The following is a 19,333-nucleotide window of genomic DNA, read 5'->3' as shown; positions in this document are numbered from 1 at the left end:
ACCTGGTAGAGCAGAACGCTGATCATTTTATTAAAGATGAAAGACTTTAGACAGTTTTTCAACTCTCAGTAATGCCATAGTGATCGTTTGATATATGGACCTGCAGCGGAGTTTAGACCCAGACACGGCTAGTGACGTCAGACTGAACAACCGGATAATCCTATAATTTATAATCCTTATCTTTATAATCTCTTCTGCTATTTGCACATTCTTTACTGTAAATTCCTAAGTTAATTTGTAAATTTTTGTAGTAAACTGTAAATTGTAAATATTGTAAAACTTTTCTTCTGTCATTTAATGGTCGGGCATTGTACAGCTACAAGCATTTCACCCCCATGTCATACTGTGTATGGTTGTGTGTGTGTGACAAATAAAATTTGAATTTGAATTTGAACAACCATGTTCTCAATGAACCCAAAAAACTCATTAATATCCAAGCTGAATGTTTGTGGAAGTAGTTTTTAGTTTTAGCTATTTTAGGGGGATATCTGTGTGTGCAGGTGACTATTACTGTGCATAATTATTAGGCAACTTAACAAAAAACAAATATATACCCATTTCAATTATTTATTTTTACCAGTGACACCAATATAACATCTCCACATTCACAAATATACATTTCTGACATTCAAAAACAAAACAAAAACAAATCAGCGACCAATATAGCCACCTTTCTTTGCAAGGACACTCAAAAGCCTGCCATCCATGGATTCTGTCAGTGTTTTGATCTGTTCACCATCAACATTGCGTGCAGCAGCAACCACAGCCTCCCAGACACTGTTCAGACAGGTGTACTGTTTTCCCTCCTTGTAAATCTCACATTTGATGATGGACCACAGGTTCTCAATGGGGTTCAGATCAGGTGAACAAGGAGGCCATGTCATTAGTTTTTCTTCTTTTATACCCTTTCTTGCCAGCCACGCTGTGGAGTACTTGGACGCGTGTGATGGAGCATTGTCCTCCATGAAAATCATGTTTTTCTTGAAGGATGCAGACTTCTTCCTGTACCACTGCTTGAAGAAGGTGTCTTCCAGAAACTGGCAGTAGGACTGGGAGTTGAGCTTGACTCCATCCTCAACCCGAAAAGGCCCCACAAGCTCATCTTTGATGATACCAGCCCAAACCAGTACTCCACCTCCACCTTGCTGGCGTCTGAGTCGGACTGGAGCTCTCTGCCCTTTACCAATCCAGCCACGGGCCCATCCATCTGGCCCATCAAGACTCACTCTCATTTCATCAGTCCATAAAACCTTAGAAAAACCAGTCTTGAGATATTTCTTGGCTCAGTCTTGATGTTTCAGCTTGTGTGTCTTGTTCAGTGGTGGTCGTCTTTCAGCCTTTCTTACCTTGGCCATGTCTCTGAGTATTGCACACCTTGTGCTTTTGGGCACTCCAGTGATGTTGCAGCTCTGAAATATGGCCAAACTGGTGGCAAGTGGCATCTTGGAAGCTGCACGCTTGACTTTTCTCAGTTCATGGGCAGTTATTTTGCGCCTTGGTTTTTCCACACGCTTCTTGCGACCCTGTTGACTATTTTGAATGAAACGCTTGATTGTTCGATGATCACGCTTCAGAAGCTTTGCAATTTTGAGACTGCTGCATCCCTCTGCAAGATATCTCACTATTTTTGACTTTTCTGAGCCTGTCAAGTCCTTCTTTTGACCCATTTTGCCAAAGGAAAGGACGTTGCCTAATAATTATGCACACCTGATATAGGGTGTTGATGTCATTAGACCACACCCCTTCTCATTACAGAGATGCACATCACCTAATATGCTTAATTGGTAGTAGGCTTTCGAGCCTATACAGCTTGGAGTAAGACAACATGCATGAAGAGGATGATGTGGACAAAATACTCATTTGCCTAATAATTCTGCACTTCCTGTATAAGGTACTTTTGACACGATGTTTTAGAAAGTATTGTACCTTTGGAGCTCTGATTGTGTTTGAAAAATGTTATTAGAAAGAAATACTTTACATTTACATACTTTACTTAATAAAATGCTTCCCCTATAAATTTTCTGACAAAACTAACTGTACACGGAAAATTTCATTTTCAAATACTTGTATGTGAAACTGTTGGGGGCAATGGGCATGAAAATTGGGCTCTTAAACTTAACATCACTGCTTTAGCCCACTTATTGACTTTTGGTCAGTACATTCCAAAGCTAAAACAAACAATTTATGTTAGTCAGCCTTTTACAGCTGAGGGCTAATAAAAAATAAAATAATGTCAAGAGACATTTTAAATCAACCAGAATAATTTGAATTAACATGCAAGAAAGATTTGTTAAAGGTTTACACTTTAATCTCAGATGAAACCCCAGACTTTTTTCCCTTTAGGCTCACCTAAAGATGCAACCATTTAAGCACAAGGATGGTAAGTGCTAAAGGCTTAGTTTTTCTGTCCTCGAAATCTTCTACAGCCCACAGACAATGAAGACACATTGAATCAAGGGGATGGAATTCTGCACTGTGATGGTAAAAGAAGAAGGCATCATTGATGTGTTGGTTGTCTCGAGGATGCAGTAATCCTGTGTGATCTGAGTGATGTCCCGTGTGCCGTTGCCATGCTGATGGATCTTATTTTTGCCCTCAACATAGACTATCCAGAGGAGCTTAGGTACACATTTGAAGTCATTCAGAAGATTCTTATCAACACTGATTGTTGTAATTCTTAAATTCCAATTTTACTGTTTGCCTTTCCACAGCAAATGCCTTTACGTATTTGTTCATGGTTTAAGAAACGTACTTCTGTGAAAAACAGTATAATGGTGGACTCTGCAAGTGCTCATCTCATGCAAGTTCATAGGGTTTTGTTTGCATATAAGCACACTGAAAGCTATGCTTCAGAAGCATGCACTCATTTTCAAAGCAATTGGTTCTCTGGAATTTATTGAGGTTGTAAATGAAGTCACATACCAGAGTTTGAGGTGTTTTATGGTTTATATTCACACACTGATCTGCAGTACAGTGTTTATGCTGTGAACTTTAATGCAGCAGTTTTTTAGCTCATGCCATGGTAAAGGTTCTGTTGTCCAGCTGTCCACAGTTCACAAGAATCGTTATTCCTCCCGGAGTATTGGTCAGAATTTAATTAAACATGCACAAAGCCATTACCTAATGAGTAAATAAATGGATGGATTGTGAACCCAAAAAGGAACATTAATGATTTTTCTGATATCTGTTTCTAACATGAGTAAGATGGAGCAATAAATGAAATAATTGTTGAGTCCTTGTAACAAACTTGATGCGTGAAATAATGAGATAAACTTGAATCTGTTTTATTTATTCATTTTTTATAATGTATGAATAACTAAAAATCAATTTAAACACAAATTTAAATGTAAGATTTGCGGTAAACCTAACAGGTTTGCTGAAGTTGATGTTGAAGGCTTAAAGATCTTAAGTTCATACACAAAAAAAACATCTTGGTCCAGTAACCTTTATAGATCAAATAAAACTGATTTACAAGTTCACACTAGACGTTTGGGTAATTAACAGACCTTAATCAACTAAACTAAGTTAAGAGTTTAATCAACAGATTGTTCTAATTAACCTGAAACTGATTCTCAAAGTTAAAAACTGTAAAAGCATTTGAATTAACTAATAAATCTAAGTTAATTAAACTGAGATAAGCGTAAGTGTAAGAGTTATTTTACAGTGTGGAAAAGAGGAGCCAAGAAAAACCATTTCAGGTGACTCCTTCATGAAGCTCATCACGTGAGTTCCAAGAGTGTGTAAAGCCATATTCAAAGTAAAGGCTGGTTATTTGGAAGAATCTAAAATATAAAACAGGTTTTGAGTTATTCAACACTTTTGTTTACTACATAATCCCCATGTGTGTTCATTCATAGGCTTGATGCCTTTGGTGAGAAACTACAATGTAAACAGTCATGAAAATAAAGAAAAAACATTAAATGAGAAGGTGTGTCCAAACATTTGACGGGTAGTGTAAGCACCAGTCCAGCTACTAGTTTCACTTTAATATAGTCAAAAACACAGATTTTTTTTTAACTCAGAGATGCTGCAGTAAAATACTTTTTCCCTAAACTTTAAGTGTTTGCCAAGTTGGATCATTTCCAAAAAAAGTGTGCCACAGGAACAAACACACAAATTCTGGTGCTTGTTTCCACTTTTGAAACACTGTTTCATTGTTGACTTGATCTTCCCTGTTCCTTTAACAGTCCGGATAAAGTCTCAGCAAGTTTTTCCACACACAGCGGTCACAACTGTACTCTCATTTGTTGCACTGAGTTTCATAGTTTGAGGCTCATGTTTTGTTTGTATTTGAATGCTCATAAAAGGTGTTGACAAACGTTTTGTTTGTCAACACAGAAATATTGAACTTTATGAGGTTAAGATGACATAACACACTCACTTCACTTCCATGATCGCTCCCCAAATGCTCAAGAAATCAAAATAGAACTACCATCTCCAAAGGTTGATTCTGTTCATCTGGACGCAGCGTTTTCAGTGGGAGAAACGTTTCGTCATTCATCCAAGTGACTTCTTCAGTCTCAGCTTACTGCAGGTTTCCCCAATCTTATAAACGCCACATTTGCATAATGACTGGAACCAGCCCACTGAAGGAACAATGGGCTGGGAGGTCACCTGCAGTCAGCTGAGACTGAAGAAGTCACTTGGATGAGTGACGAAACGTTTCTCCCACTGAAAACGCTACATGCATCCAGACGTTAAAACTACCATCCACAGAAGCATTTAAAAAAAAAAGAAAAAAAAAAAAGAGTTTTTTTTAAATAAATCACACTAAACAATAATTTTTTTGTTTATTTCTTTCAAGTTACAAGGGAAGCACATATATTCATTTTTTGCCTTTTAAAATTTTGGGATATCTTGAACTGTATCATGGAAACAGGGCATAGGAAACTAAAAAAAAAAAGTATTTTAAAAACCAAACAAAAAAAACAAAAAACAAAAAATAAAAATACACATTCAAACAAATTTAGGCATCAAATATATGCGTTCCAGTAAAATACATAACACAACAAGGAATCCAGGGCTGACAAACAACAAGTGGTTTGTTTTCTGTTGCAAATGAAAACCAACTGTGACATCATGTCATCTTAAGACCAACACCCTCATATATTTGGTTATCGAGCCGAATTAGAGCAATTCTCACCTTTCTTTTTAAAATCACCATATCAAGAAGAAGTCTGACATGCAGTTTTTACCACCTTAATTAAGGTATCACCCTCTTGCAAGACACCACGAAAGAGAAACGGATCTTTTTTCTTTCTTTCTTTTTGTTTTTAAATTCATTGAATTTTTGACTCAAAAAACGAGAAATGGCTCCTTTTGATGGTGATATGACTCTAATTATGTTTTCTTTCACAGGGAAAAAACAAAACAGCAAACTGATCTGTAATGCAATGAGCACAGGTTGCAAACAAGTGTCAGACTTCAGATCAGGGTGCCATCACAGCTCTGGTAACACCTCCGCCACACGAATGCTAGCAGGCACATAAAGCTTTTCATAAAGCAGGAAAAACGCTGAAAGTGTCCTCTCAAGAAGAAGAAGAAGATTCTGAAGAGTGTTGTGTCCAAATTGAAGTTTAAACTAATCTGAGATTCACCACTTGAGAGTTTGACCATTTGAGGAACTTTTATCTACTCAGCTTCACTCTTTATCCATAACCCAGTTTAAGCTGGGGGGGGCATGACACTACAGCCTGTAAGATTCATTAGATTTTGGTCCCACCATTTTTCGGAAAAACAGGCCACCAAGAGCATAAAAAAGTGAATTGGAAACAGAGCGCTTCTGTCTGGCAGCAGAAATCGCTTTTGATTGAGATGTTTATGTAAGAGGGGAAAAAAAAGGAGGGGGGGGTGCAGAGGAGCAGGGCTGCAACACGCCTCTAAAGACTTGCAATTCTCCCCGTCTTCATCAGGACAAGAAGTCTTTTTAAACTAGTGTGTAAGTATTAAACCATACATTATGATAGGATTCACCAACCGCGAAAAACTAACTATCCCTACGCAAGTCAAACACCTATTATAGTTCAACACAAGCAATAGGCAAAGTTAAGAAGTCCGACGATTCACCGAGAAAACCCGGATAACGCGTGACTCACAGAGGCGTCCCCTTCGTGTCTATAGCGATACAGCTCCACAAAGCCCTACACAAACTTTAACTGTGTCATGCCACAATATACAAAGATACTCAGAGAATGACAAACGCTTTCCTAAAACGGAGAGGAAGAGGAGGAGGAAGAGGAGAAGGAGACGGGTGCTGAACAAAAGAAGTGTCGGGATTATTGAACCTCCTCTTCTGGTTTCTCCTGAGCATCGGAGGGGGAGCCGGGGCGCCAAAACAACACAGATTATCAATGGATTACATTCATGCATGCACACACACGCACACACACATCTAGACACACGCACATGCTGTGGTGTTTTGTGTGGCTCATGGTTGATGTGCCGCTTGCTTGTTAAGTGTGTGACGTGCCTGCAGGTTGCACAGAGGGCACGGGTCTGTACACATGACCGCACGCTTGTGGCCTTCTGCTCCTTCAAAGTGATGCTTTTAATGGCAACTCCTCATCGTGGCAGTGTCAAAAAGATGAAGATGGGGCACAGGTAACTTAGGGGGAAAAAAAGGAAAAAACAAAAAACAAAAACAGGATTCCTCTCTCCTTAGAAGCAGAGACTGCTCTGAATCATGGATGTCCTCCTGGCAGTCTTCTGTCAGCGTGGAAAAAATGCCTCATGAAAAGAAAAAAAAAAGAAAAACTTGAGCGTTTTAGAACGAAAGGTGGCGAGGTGAGGCCTGTGGTACACAGTCTAGTTTTGTGCTGATGGCTCTCCTCCTCTGCCGGCCTCACAGCTCAGTTTCGGCGGTCGGAGCAATGTATAAACGTCGGCTCGAGCCACAAAAGATCAACCCGGTCTAAACTGGGGCTTGGGACGAAGGAGGAGGAGGAGGAGAAGAAGAACAGGAGGAGGAAGATGAAGGAGGAAGGAAGGGCAGGTGGCAATGACTTCCTAAGTAAGAGTGAATATTCTGCAATATCATACTGCAAATCCTCGTGTAGCAATAAAAATCCTTGTGTTGCTGTAAAAAAATTGTCTTGTTTAAATATGAATATAGTACTGAGTTTCTGCTCTTTTTAGGAAATGACAGTCTGCTGTGAGGTGAAGGCGGCTCCACCTTCACTACAACTCCATATCCTGAGCCTCGTCCTCCGAAAAGTCTGACATGGAGCTCTCAGAAGATGAGTCGCCTCCTCCTTCCTCCTGCTCCTTTAGCGCCTCCTCCGTGGCGTACTTCTGGATGTACTCTGAAAGAGACGCACAAGTCGAGCAGACTTGATGATGACAAACGTGGCACAAACCCATTCCGTGCACATTTTCAAGCTAAGCATTGATAAAATATGATTTTAAATACAAAATTTTGGAAAATCTGGTGCAGGTTGACGTACAAATCTGACATTTTGGGTATAAAATTCGTAGTTTGATGTTACAGCGCTGTATGAACATTTGTGTTTTCAATCATGTGTGCGCAAACTACCTTTGATTTTGTGTTTATAATCCTCTGGCCGGTGCAGGTACATGGCGGCTGCATCCCCATTCAGAGGATCGATGGGGTTGGGGTAGGCGAGCAGCTGAGGGAGGAACGACTCAAAGATGTTGGTGAGGTCTGGTGGATGTGAGGTGAAAAATTACAGTCAGTCCAGAAAATAACAAAGCTGCAGAGAAACGCCAACAACATGCACGAGCACTCCTCACTAGTGCTCGTCTATGCTTCTGTGTTTAACCTCCCTGGAAATGCAACTACACGTCACATCAGTGCAGTGCAACTATTCTGATTGGCCTGTTCAAGACCACTGACTCCCAGGAGCAAAAGATAACATAAAAAATGCTTTGGACCAAGTATAAAACAAGAGGAAATTACTACAAGGTAATTAGCACATGTAGAGTCTTAAATGCTGATAATTACATCAGCTACTTACATAAGTTGGGCTGTACGTGCTACAAAGAATCACAGGAAATCTAAAGCAGACTTTATTTGAAGCAGTCCGTCCATTATGTGTGCACCTATAAAAACGCCCACTAGGGGTCTCCCTTGCAAAGAAAAGTTCACTTCACAGAGCTGTTTTGTTTCCTCTCTGGTTATAAGCAACCTTCACTTCAAAGTGTGAGTGGATGATGACGAAGGAACTGCTCAGCCTTTAATGACCTTTATAGCAGCATTCAGCTCACTGTACATACAGCACTGCACAGGGTGAGGCGTTTTTCTCATTTACTAATCTACTAAACCAACCACATATAAGTTATATGGATATTAAATTACAGTGTTTCCTACAAAAAAGTCTTTACCTAGAATATTTTGCAATTTATTTTTTCATTTGTCCAAAGTGGCCACTACTGGACAATACACTGGCTCTTATTTTGAAAGTTCAGTTGCTGTTAACCAGGTAGTTCTGGAGCTTCCAGTGTAACATTTCCCTGCAGGCAGACTGGTCAGGTTGTTGTTACAGCACTGAATGTAAACCAGCTCTTTCTCCGTTTCCACTTGATCGGACAAACTCCAACTGCAGGCAGTGACGGCAGCCTCTGTTCTGCTCTGTAGAAGTGCTGTGAGTTCTCCAACCAGAACCTGCCACAGGTGGAGAACCTCAGGCTTTTTACTCCAAGGATTCAGAGCAGAACAGGAGCTACTGTCACCAGCTTGTGCAATTTAAAGAAAAAAGGTCAAAAGGTCACATCACAGCACCCTATATTACAACTCTATCATCATCATCAGGAAGTATTTTTAGAGCAGCCAAGGAAACTTTAGGACAGACTGAAGATGTAACACCAATTATTGGCTAATTTAATATCTTATTATGTCATTGTGATAGCCTCTTTCACGCCGTCAGGCTAAAACTACACTCAGATACATAATTAAGCAAGCACTGTTCTCAGTGAGAACATCCATTAAATATACATGCTGAAAGCCAGTATAATCAGTATTAAGGAGGCACAAAGACGTCACTGTAATGCTACAATGATAATGCTTCAACTGGGGCTACTGACTGTAACCTTCCATTTGTGTAGATGTTGAGTCAGTTACAGCTTAAGATTATTATCTATGTGGAGTTGTCGTCACAGTGGTGTTACAGCACCCACGGAAAACACTCAAACGCATATAGAGGTGTTTTCACACATACAGCACTTCTAGAAAACAAACACAGCTGTGGATCACAAGCAGACTGAAAAACAGAAATGTACCTTGTGTCCATGAATGAAACTTTGAGTTTATTTACACTCTCACATAAAAGACAACTCCACTCCAGCTGAGTGTGTGTAAAGACCTCTTAGTCTCGAGACCTGACCCATCTACTGGTGCTCAATGCATGACCTCAATAGCAGCAGCGGTTATCACTGAAGTGTAAGCCGATTAAACCGAGACGCTCTGCCTGAAACCGCGCTGCAGAGGTGCAGCACAGGCCGCTCGGTCATTGTTTTTATTGGCACCAGTCAGAGTATGTGTGTACCTACCATAGAGAGCTGTCCACGTCTGGTTAATGACATCTAAACATACAGTTCCTGACCTAAAAATAAAAAAAAGACAAAACAGTGAATAAACTACACACAAATCGTTAGATAGAACCAATGATTTTATGTAGGAGTGTTTGTGTGCTGAAACAATTTCCTATCACATAACCGTCAGGCCGTGCATTTAATCTTCCCCATATTCACCGGATAAATGATCATTGATGTTTGAATCTGTCCTACTTACGCTTCATCAATGTTGGGATGAAAGATTTTGTTCATGAATCCTGAAAGAAAAAGAAAAAAAATGCAGATTTTTTCCCCACGTTTTTAAGTTGTCTACTGTTTTTTTTTTTTTACAGTGTAAGGTGAGTTCAAATGTTTTATACCTATTGAAGGTGATTTGAAGGGGTACTTATCAGGCAGGTCCACCCGGACCTTCCACACGCCTCCTTCATACGGCGCTAAAATAAAAACATATTAATTATCCACATGTCACATGAAGCTTTTAATATATGTTTAATATAAGTGAAATGACAAAAAGCTGGTTAACGCTGGGTCTTACTTCCAGGTGGTCCGTGAAACTTGACCACAAACTCATTGAGTCCACTAAGGATGGTAACCTCGTGCTTGCTCTCGATGCTGACGCCGGGTTAAGGAAAATGCTACAAACAAAAACAAACAAACAAAAAACAACAGCGAACAAGCTGGAAAAGTCACACATGATCACATATGGTTGTTTTCTGTTTATTTTTCCCAGCTGGGCTGCTGTGTCTGCCTCTTTCCATGTGAATTTGTCTGGGCAGAGGTCACGCGTGGGTTCAATAACATTAGCCGTAATAATGAGATCAATAATGCAGCGGCCTCTGTCAGACAAGCAGCCTGCTTCTAAAGTGAAAACAGGCTCACGGTGAGACAGGATGGAAAGATACTAGCAAGGGCAGAAAGTTTTCTACTGCACACATCCTTTCAGCGCAGAGAAAGGCACAAACACGAACCTGTGACACGTTCTGCTTAGTTAATAATCACAGCATGTGGTGAGAGCGAGAGACTGAGTCAGCTGTCTTGACAGCGGTGCAGAAAGGTGGAGTGGGTTTAATCTCAGTGACTGTGTGAATGTGACACAATGACGGAAAAACAGAAAGGAAGAAACCACAAAAGTAACAGTTGCGCCCTGTTTCATCACCTCATCGTAAATCCTCCTGTCCTCACCATTCCAACAATCTGAACAAGGCAATGTTCACATGCTAATTTAGTTACATTTCTCAAGCACAAATAGAGCTACACGGCCTGAATGCATAATAGCCAGAAGCAAAGAGACTAAACATCCAGCAGAGCAGACGGTGGTTTAGAAAAAAAAAAACGGAAAAAAAAACCCACTGACCAAGACAGGGAAGCTCTAAATGTGATCCGAGGGAACAGCTCCTATAAATAAAACCTGTTGTAGATGTACGCTTGTGCAGCAAAGCAGAGAAACTCTTGTGCTTTTTTAGCCCCTACAGGGTTATCCATAGAAACCTCACCAAGATTTATTACACAAGGCAATTCCTATATTTGGACAGAAGCTTGCAGAGCACCTTATCAGCTCCTTTTGACACAAAGATATGAAGGATTTATTTATTCTTTTAATTGTTTTCTTCATCACACCAAGCACATCTTTCCCATCTTCACTGGCACAATTAAACCTGACACCAGCCATACAGAATCGCCTCACCTACAGCACATGTGGAAGTACATTTCGAATGATATAATCTGTCACAGTGATTCAGTCTTACATATTCGATTTAAAGACACAGCGTGAAACTATGAAAGGCATCTACTGTTACACGCTGCTGCTGCGGCGCTCTCTGTTTGGGAACTGGTGAAACGAGATCCACAGCAGCAACACCTGATGGGTCCCAACATGTTTTTCCTCAGTGACTCCTATTATCCAATACTGAATTTCTCATCTCACTCAGCTAATAAAACACAGGAATCTTATTTTGTACCAACCCCCCCCCCCCCGCCGCCTCTTTTTATAGATGTGACTCTTTGGCACAATTCAGTGTCTGTGGTTAAAATTTACCAGGCTGCAATCCACATACAAAATACCTCATTCTTACTTCCTAATACCAGGTTACATTGGTGTTATGAAACATTAAACCCACTGTACACCTTATATGTGGCTCCTGCTAAGTTAAAAAAAACTTCACAGTTATCAGGAAAATATTAAAATAACGATAGTATGAATGTGGCAAAGCTTCAAGGAACGAAAGGAAGTGCTGACTTAATTAAAATTAATCAAGGCATTGACATTAATAAGAACTTATTAGATCTTCTAAATATGTACGTTGAAAACTTTTTGGACCACAAGGAAAAAATGAAGCATATAAAATGGTTTTGGTTATCCATTAGACAAAAACCACATGTAATACACACTTCTGCTAAATAAAGTAACAAAGACTTATTGCCTTAACTATCTGTGGATCAGTTGAGCTTACATGCACAGGTCATCCCTCAAAAGGCATTGTTGACCCATAAAACAAAAAAAAAAAAAAAACCTTGTTAAATTTCAACTTTATGGCGACCTCATTTCTTTAAATGGAAAAGTAGATGTTTTCGGTTTGTTTGGTTTTTTAATGAACGCTGTTCAATACTGAGTCATGTACTTCCCGAGGTGTGTGTCTGTGGAGGTGATAGATGAGTGTGAGTGAGTGCAGCCCTGTCCCTGCTCCCAGCCCCCACCCCCCTTTGCCCCCCCAACACACACAGAGCATGCTTGTTGATCCTCGATCAGCTGTGTGAAAGAAGCCCCGCCCTCTACCATGTTCCGGATGGTAACAAGGTGGCCAATGAGAGCGCAGCATGTAGCTGCAGGACAAAAACAAAACAATTGAGCCTCACGCTGTCAGAAAAACCTTTCAAGCAGAAACTTCAGCAGGTCACTGCAAACAATTACTAAACCACACAAGCATTTATACGAATATAAGAAACGCAGGTATAAGTCGATAAATGCGGAGGGGGGAGAGGGGGAGTAATTATGTAAAAATAAAGATCACGATCACTTTGGTTTGTATTCCTTTTTTTCCCCCTCATTCAGACTGAAATTAAACTAGTTTTGCTTCACATCCTGCTGGAGAATCTGTGCCAAATACGCCATCCGTGACTACTGTGTGTACCATTTGTGATTTGTTTGTCTTCAGTTAGGATTGTTTTCATTTGGACAACAAATTAAATAAATAAATAATAAATAAGCAAAAATTATTAAAGTATTGTTTTATGTTCTCTGATGTTAAAGAGCGAAAGGTCGTTAGCTGTCGGCTCTGCATTTTTCAAAGATCGTCTCCACATCGACCTTAATTGTTCTTTCTTTGGTGATAGCATGCTACACAGCTAGCTTCCTCGGCGTCAACGCTACCAAATCACAAATAAAGGAACGTGTCCTTCCACATATTTGTTTCCAAAACGTACAAAACCCTTCGCCATGACTTCCCAGTGTGCTGTCAGTCCTGTGGGAATCACATTTTAGAAGCCAGTGGGCTAACTATAGACGCTATCAGGCTAACGCTAACAGTGTCCAAAGCTAACACAAGAGTTAGCAGCCAGCGTTGTATTGCGACAGTTTCCGCTGCTAATTCTCTATCGATACAAACAGGACGATAATGCTAACGTAGCAGCGAGCTAACGCTTCACAACAGGCGGTGGAGTTCACTCAAAAAACGTTAAATAAGCGTCCTGTTCGCCATTCTGCTAACCGAGCTAACGTCCAGACTCGGTGGAGACACAGAGCTGTCTGTTAACGTTAAAGTCTTCATACTTTTTTTCAGAATCTCTCAATCTCACACAGCTGCCAGCCACCTCATATATATTATATATACACACACACACATACACACTTACAGAGCACCCATCGAGAGCAAATTATGTAATTAAGCACTACCACAAAGCTAACAGCTGATCATTAAGATAAAAGAAAAAAAACCACCAGCTTGTGTTTATATACTGTAAAGGATACAGTTTCACCACGTCGGTATCCATTCGCCTCTTTCCCGGACTTGGAGACGACATTTTTGTATTCCTTTCAGAAGTGAGCTAAAAATACTGCGGCTACTCAGCTACCTCAACCTCTCAGCTTGAAAATACCAAGAGAAGCTCCCCGGTCTCTATCAGCAGCCTTTCCACAATGTCCATACACGATATCCCAGCTGCAACATCGCCCACTTTTTTCCTCTCCCTCTATCAGCGGCTCCTTGCCTGACCAGCTTGTGTCCTGTCCTGAAGACTCTCTGCCAGTGACATCAACCTCCAGCGACTAGAGCGAGCAGAGGAGGGGCTGAGCTATAGAAATACAGCCGAAGGACAGGGCCATACTGTCAGCATTCCGCCTCTCAACCACTTTAACTTACTGCGGTGGAGCCTTTCTGCAAAGACAGGAGATCAGGAGGAGATAAGGTTTAAGGAGAGACATTAACTTCTGGGTCATTTTAACGAGTCTGCTCGCATAAAACTCAAAAAGAAAGTGCGTGCTGTTCTATCGTGTGTAGATCTATGTTAAAATCTCATTATTGAGGGGCTGCAATAAGTACATTAGGCCGAAGTTGTTTGTTTCTTGAAGCGCTGAATGAATCATTTAAAGGAGTAGATATAGGTTAATTCAAGGTGCTTATTGCACACACATTGCTATGACATCCAGCAGGTTTTAAACAGTTAGTAAGAAGTCAGCTAATGACTGACGCAATCCAACACAGCCGTCCTGTAATGCACCTTGGTGTTTAATGGATTTTCTATTTGTTTTGAAATCAATATTCCTTTATTGATATGTACAGTTAAATGGATTGCAGACTTCTAACAAGAAGACAAATACACAAACTACAAAAGAGGCTCAAGAACACGAAACACTAATGATTTATTAATAAGAAAAAGACTTACAATATAACAGGTAAAGAAGCCAAATCCGATTTGTAATGCAGTCTTCCTCAGAGCCGTGCTTGTGTTAGTATTGTTCTTCCTTTGCTCAGGTTTTTACCCTTTTCCAGCATTCTCTTCACTAAAATCCATTCAGCGTTTCCAGGGAAGTGAAGTAAGGCAAGAGGTAGACTTGTTTTAGGCTTGACGGTTGTCCTAAAAGCTATGAAAAAGTATTTTCTCCATTCTAGATTTCTTAGTTTTTTTTGTTGCATTGTTGTATTGTATTTTTTGTTGTATTTCATCAAACAAAATCTAACATCAGACACAGATAACCCCCATAAATACAAAATTTAGTTTTTCAAATGATGATTTTATTTATTAAGGGGGGAAAAGTGATCAAACCTACCTGGCTTCTGAAAAAAAATTGCTCTCCCTCTGTTCAATCATGGCTTAACTGTGATTAAAACTTTTATTCAGAAAAGCTGATTTTACTTTCTGACTTCACATGATCTAAAGAAAAATTTGAAAAACAAATTGACTATCTATGAGTCTGGAAAGAGTTACAAACACATTTCTAAGGCTTTGGGACTCCAGTGAACCACAGAAAGAGTCATTATCCACGTATGGAGTGACTGGCTTACCAAAATTACTCCAGGAGCCATCGACGACTCATCCAACAGATCAAAAAAATAACCCAGAACAACATCTAAGGTTGGTAAAGATAAATGTCCATGATTCAACAATAAGAAAGAGACTGGGCATGCATGAGAGAGCACAGAGGCAAAAACCACTGCTGACCAAAAAAAGAACACAAAGGCTCATCACACATCCTGAAAATATCCCCAAGACTTTTGGGAAAATAATCTGCGGACTGTGACAAAAGTTGAACTTTTTGGAGGGTTTAAGTCCCGTTATATTTGGTGTAAAACTAACACAGCATTTCATAAAAAGGTCATCACATCATTAGTCAAAAATGTTGGTGGTAATGTGATGTTCCGGGGCTGCTTTGCTGCTTCGGGATGACTAGCTGTTGGAATCATGATTTCTGCTCTCCACCAGAAAAGTTTATGCCCTGAAGGTCAAGGACATTTGGGTTATGTAGCAGGACAACCACCAGAAACACACCACCAACTGCACCTCTGAATGGCTGCAAAAACACAAAAACAAACAAACAAACAAAAAGGTTTTGGAGTAGTTTCAGCAAAGTCTGGTTTTAAGTCTGATTGAGATGCCTTAGCATGACCTTAAACAGGATGTTTATGCTGAAAAACCTAATGTACCCGGATTAAAACAATTAGGCAAAGAAGATTGGGACAAAATCCCTCCACGATCATGTGAAAGACCCATTGGCAGTTATCACAAAAACTCCTCTGCCAAGGATGGTACAAACAGTTATTAGGTTTAGGTGGCACTTTTCTTGCATTAAACTGTCTGCTCTTGGACTAAACTTGCACAGTTGACTGTCTGCAAATTCAGCCCATCTTTAGATTTATTCAGTCTCTTACTAGACTCATAAGCACCCACAACTACTTTTGCCATATTTCACCTCACAAAATATGGCAGCACCATTTGTTTTTGTTTCAGAATCTGACTTTATTCTGTTGCACTCTCACGAACGTTCATTGCACATGAAACCTTTCAAGCAGTGCTAAACAAAGATCAGCTTGTCCATAATTTCTTGTTTTAAAGATTGGCATGTACGACATTTTGTGCGAAGGCCAGCACACTCGCTGTAAACACAGATGGTCAAAGGTGAGGTTTAAAAAGGTGCAGACATCTAGCGCAGACATAAAAGAGATAAAAATGTGTCTTTATGCACCAGTGAGACGTATTTGCACAGCGACATCTGCACTCAGAAATCTATCCATAGATGCCTTTGAATATCAAGTTGATCACTGATTCATTCTGGTTTTGTATTAACTCATTGTTTCCATTATTGGTAACACCTCACCACAAATGTGTTGTGCCAGCTGTGCTTTAATATAGTGATGTGAGAAAGGTTGCTAAGGTTTAATATATTTTTTAAAAAGTAATCTCCTCCATACCAGGTTATAAGATTATTTAAATGCAACCTCAACTGAACAACAGCACATCCTCCTAAAATCATTTATTTCCTCTGTAGTGGACTTTTGGTTTTGGTTTATATGTTTTGACTTATTTCAGCTACCCTACCAAAGGTTAAACTGAAAGATAATTTTATCCCTCTCTAGGATCTCCAGGATATGACACATTATTTGTTTAACAAAACTTTATTTAGGCTTGTTTTCCAGCAAGAAAACCAGAGGTTGCTGTCGTTGAGCTGACCACGAACTCCTCTGGATACCACAGCAGCAGCAAATCTGCAACAGAATGACTGAAAAAGAAAAGGCAGGCTTTGGCAGGAGCTTCAGGGAGCTGTGCACAAATGAAAGAAGCTGTAAAGAAGAGTGGGCGAAAATTCTTCCACAACGATGCAAGGGTCTGATAAAGACACGCAGACGTCATGTTTTCTGATGTGCTGATAAATCTTTCATCTAAGTTAGACTATACTTTCATTGTTACTATATTTTTATATTTCTTAGCATCTGCATACAGAACTACAGATCATTGAAGTCTGTTGTATATCATGTGAAACAGAGAAGTAAGCCATTGAAATCATGCTCTGATAGAAGCTTATTAAACTTCATCTATGATTGATACATATGACATATTCATGTGTAACACAATAAAGCAGCACTTTGTCTAGCCTGACTTATTCGGAAGACTAGCAGACACTCTGACAACATCATCCAGTTGGATAGTTCAGTTATCTTTAATCTTTACATGGAGGAACATAGAAATGTCATCAATGTGGTGCATCTTCCAGTAAGTCTAATCAGTTTTCAAGCTGGTTGATCTCACGTCCTGACCTCTGTAAGTCAATAAGTAGATCACAGCAAGCAACAAAAAGCTGCCGACTCATCTCCTGTTTGATCTCATTAACACAGCAGTGGCTCATTGTTCAGGAATTTCTTACTGTCTGTGACATTTCACAGACTCCCTTCATTGTCTACCTGCCGCCAGTCTGTTCAAGGGTTATTTGGACAGTCTGTGTTACATTATGAGACCAACAGTGGCTGAGAATCTTTCTGCCTCTAGGTGAGCTCTGAATGTACTCTTTGGGATAATATTTTAGCTTCAGATGAGAAAAAACGTGTCTGTAAACGAGTGAACATTGTAAAACACCAGCAGAAGGATTGTTTGATTAATTGTTGCATTGGGAGTAGCTGTCCCATAAAAAGAGATCAGGTGTAAAAACCTTTGTCTCAAAAGGTTCTTGCATTTTAACAGGGTTTGGGCACGCCTGCTGTATTTGCACTTGTACCTTAAACAAAAGAGGGTGTTGATCTTTTCCAGATCATTACTCACTGTGAGAATTAGCAATTATTACAATTCTAAGTCTGTTTATTTACACATGGTCCATGTAAACAAGCTACAGTTGTTATGTGACGGCTGTGTGCAGGCAGGAAAAGGACCCAAAGTGCAGACTCCGGAGACAGAAAGTAACTCAAAACAGCTTTAATGCTGAACTCAAAAGGGTAACAAAACTAAGAATACAGAATACACCTACACAGCCAGCACACACAGCAAGATAAGGGTAGATAAGCATAGATCACAACAAATGAAAAACTGAAACACAGGGCTTAAATACATAGAGGGAGCAATCAGGGAATGGACAACAGGAGGGAAACACAGCTGGGGCAAATCAGAACTGACGAGACAAGGAAGCGTAAACTGAACACACTGAGATAAGACAGAGACCTTCAAAGTAAAACAGGAAACACATAATACAGACTGAACAAAAGACACAGACTCACATGCAGACACTACAACAGAGGGAACAGAGACGTGGGACCAGGGCAGACACAGACACTGACTGGACACGGGGATATAGCGGACAGGGGAGACAGCAACTAAGGATTACACAGAGACAAACCATAAGACATGACTCTAACAAAAACCCAAAGACTAGAAATGATAAATAATATAATAAACTCAAAAACCCTGGGTCAACGACCCAGGCATCCTAACAACAGTGGCTAGTCATGCGTTTGTTTTGCTCCTTCTGCAACTCCCAGTGAGCTTCAAATCCAGATTATAACATGTCTGCATTGCAGCTCCCAAAGATGTGGGCGAAAGGTTGACTCATGGTACAGCTGATCAAAAGGAGTTACTCCAACCACGTGTTTGGCTCAAATATCCCTTATTTAAGTTGTGTGTTAATTATCCTTTGTAGCTTGGAAGACATAAACAAAGTTTGTCACTTTTTAATTTCTTAATACACTTAGATCCATGTGTTGACAAACAAATAATGCAATCAATATATGATTGACATGCAGAATTTCAGCTTTTATTCAAGGCCTTTAACAAAAGCATTGAAGTAACTGTTTAGGTGTTGCATCTGTTTTAGCTCCTTATATTGATACATTATTTTTTAAATTCATGAATAGAAACACAGTGGGTTTACAGGAAAGTGAAAACTGATTCAAATTGTTGGACTGATAAAACTAAAATTGACTTGATGGAAAGAGAAAAGTATGGAGAAGGAGGGAAATAGCTCATGATCTGAAACAACCACAGAATCTGTTAGTGATGGAGACAGTAAGACAGTGTTTATTGATAACATGACTGCTGATAAATGTAGCAGGATTGTGAAGTGTACAGGGCTACGCTTTCTGCTCAGATTCAGCCAAATGCTGCAAAACCGATCAGACCAAGCTTCACGGTGCAAATGGATAATGACCTAGAGTATGCTGCAAAAGCAAAGCAAGAGTTTCTTCGAGATATAAACGTTCTTCAATCTCAAAGTCAGTCACATGATCTCAACTCAATGGAGCGTGCTTTTCAGTTACTGAAAGACCCACAGACAACAGGATTTGAAGGTGGCTGCTGTAAAGGCCTATCAGAGCATCCCAAAGGACGACTTTTT

The 19,333-nt window shown here is 39.9% G+C and overlaps 1 protein-coding gene across 1 annotated transcript; it reads right to left on the bottom strand.

Moving 5' to 3' along the window:
- Nucleotides 1-4,776: 4,776 nt before the first annotated feature.
- LOC101469740 (ubiquitin-conjugating enzyme E2 H) lies at nt 4,777-13,791 on the bottom strand. Its single transcript, XM_004553386.4, has 7 exons — nt 13,493-13,791; nt 10,064-10,140; nt 9,888-9,962; nt 9,746-9,785; nt 9,505-9,557; nt 7,532-7,660; nt 4,777-7,301 (listed from the first exon to the last, which is right to left on the bottom strand). The coding sequence occupies exons 1-7, from the start codon at nt 13,543-13,545 to the stop codon at nt 7,177-7,179; spliced, it is 552 nt and encodes a 183-aa protein (XP_004553443.1). The 5' UTR covers nt 13,546-13,791; the 3' UTR covers nt 4,777-7,176.
- Nucleotides 13,792-19,333: the final 5,542 nt, after the last annotated feature.

Source organism: Maylandia zebra, linkage group LG7, assembly GCF_041146795.1.
Source record: "Maylandia zebra isolate NMK-2024a linkage group LG7, Mzebra_GT3a, whole genome shotgun sequence".
Classification (NCBI taxonomy): Eukaryota; Metazoa; Chordata; class Actinopteri; order Cichliformes; family Cichlidae; genus Maylandia; species Maylandia zebra.
Note: the sequence above shows the minus strand (reverse complement) of the source record. Positions and strands in the feature narration are given on the sequence as shown.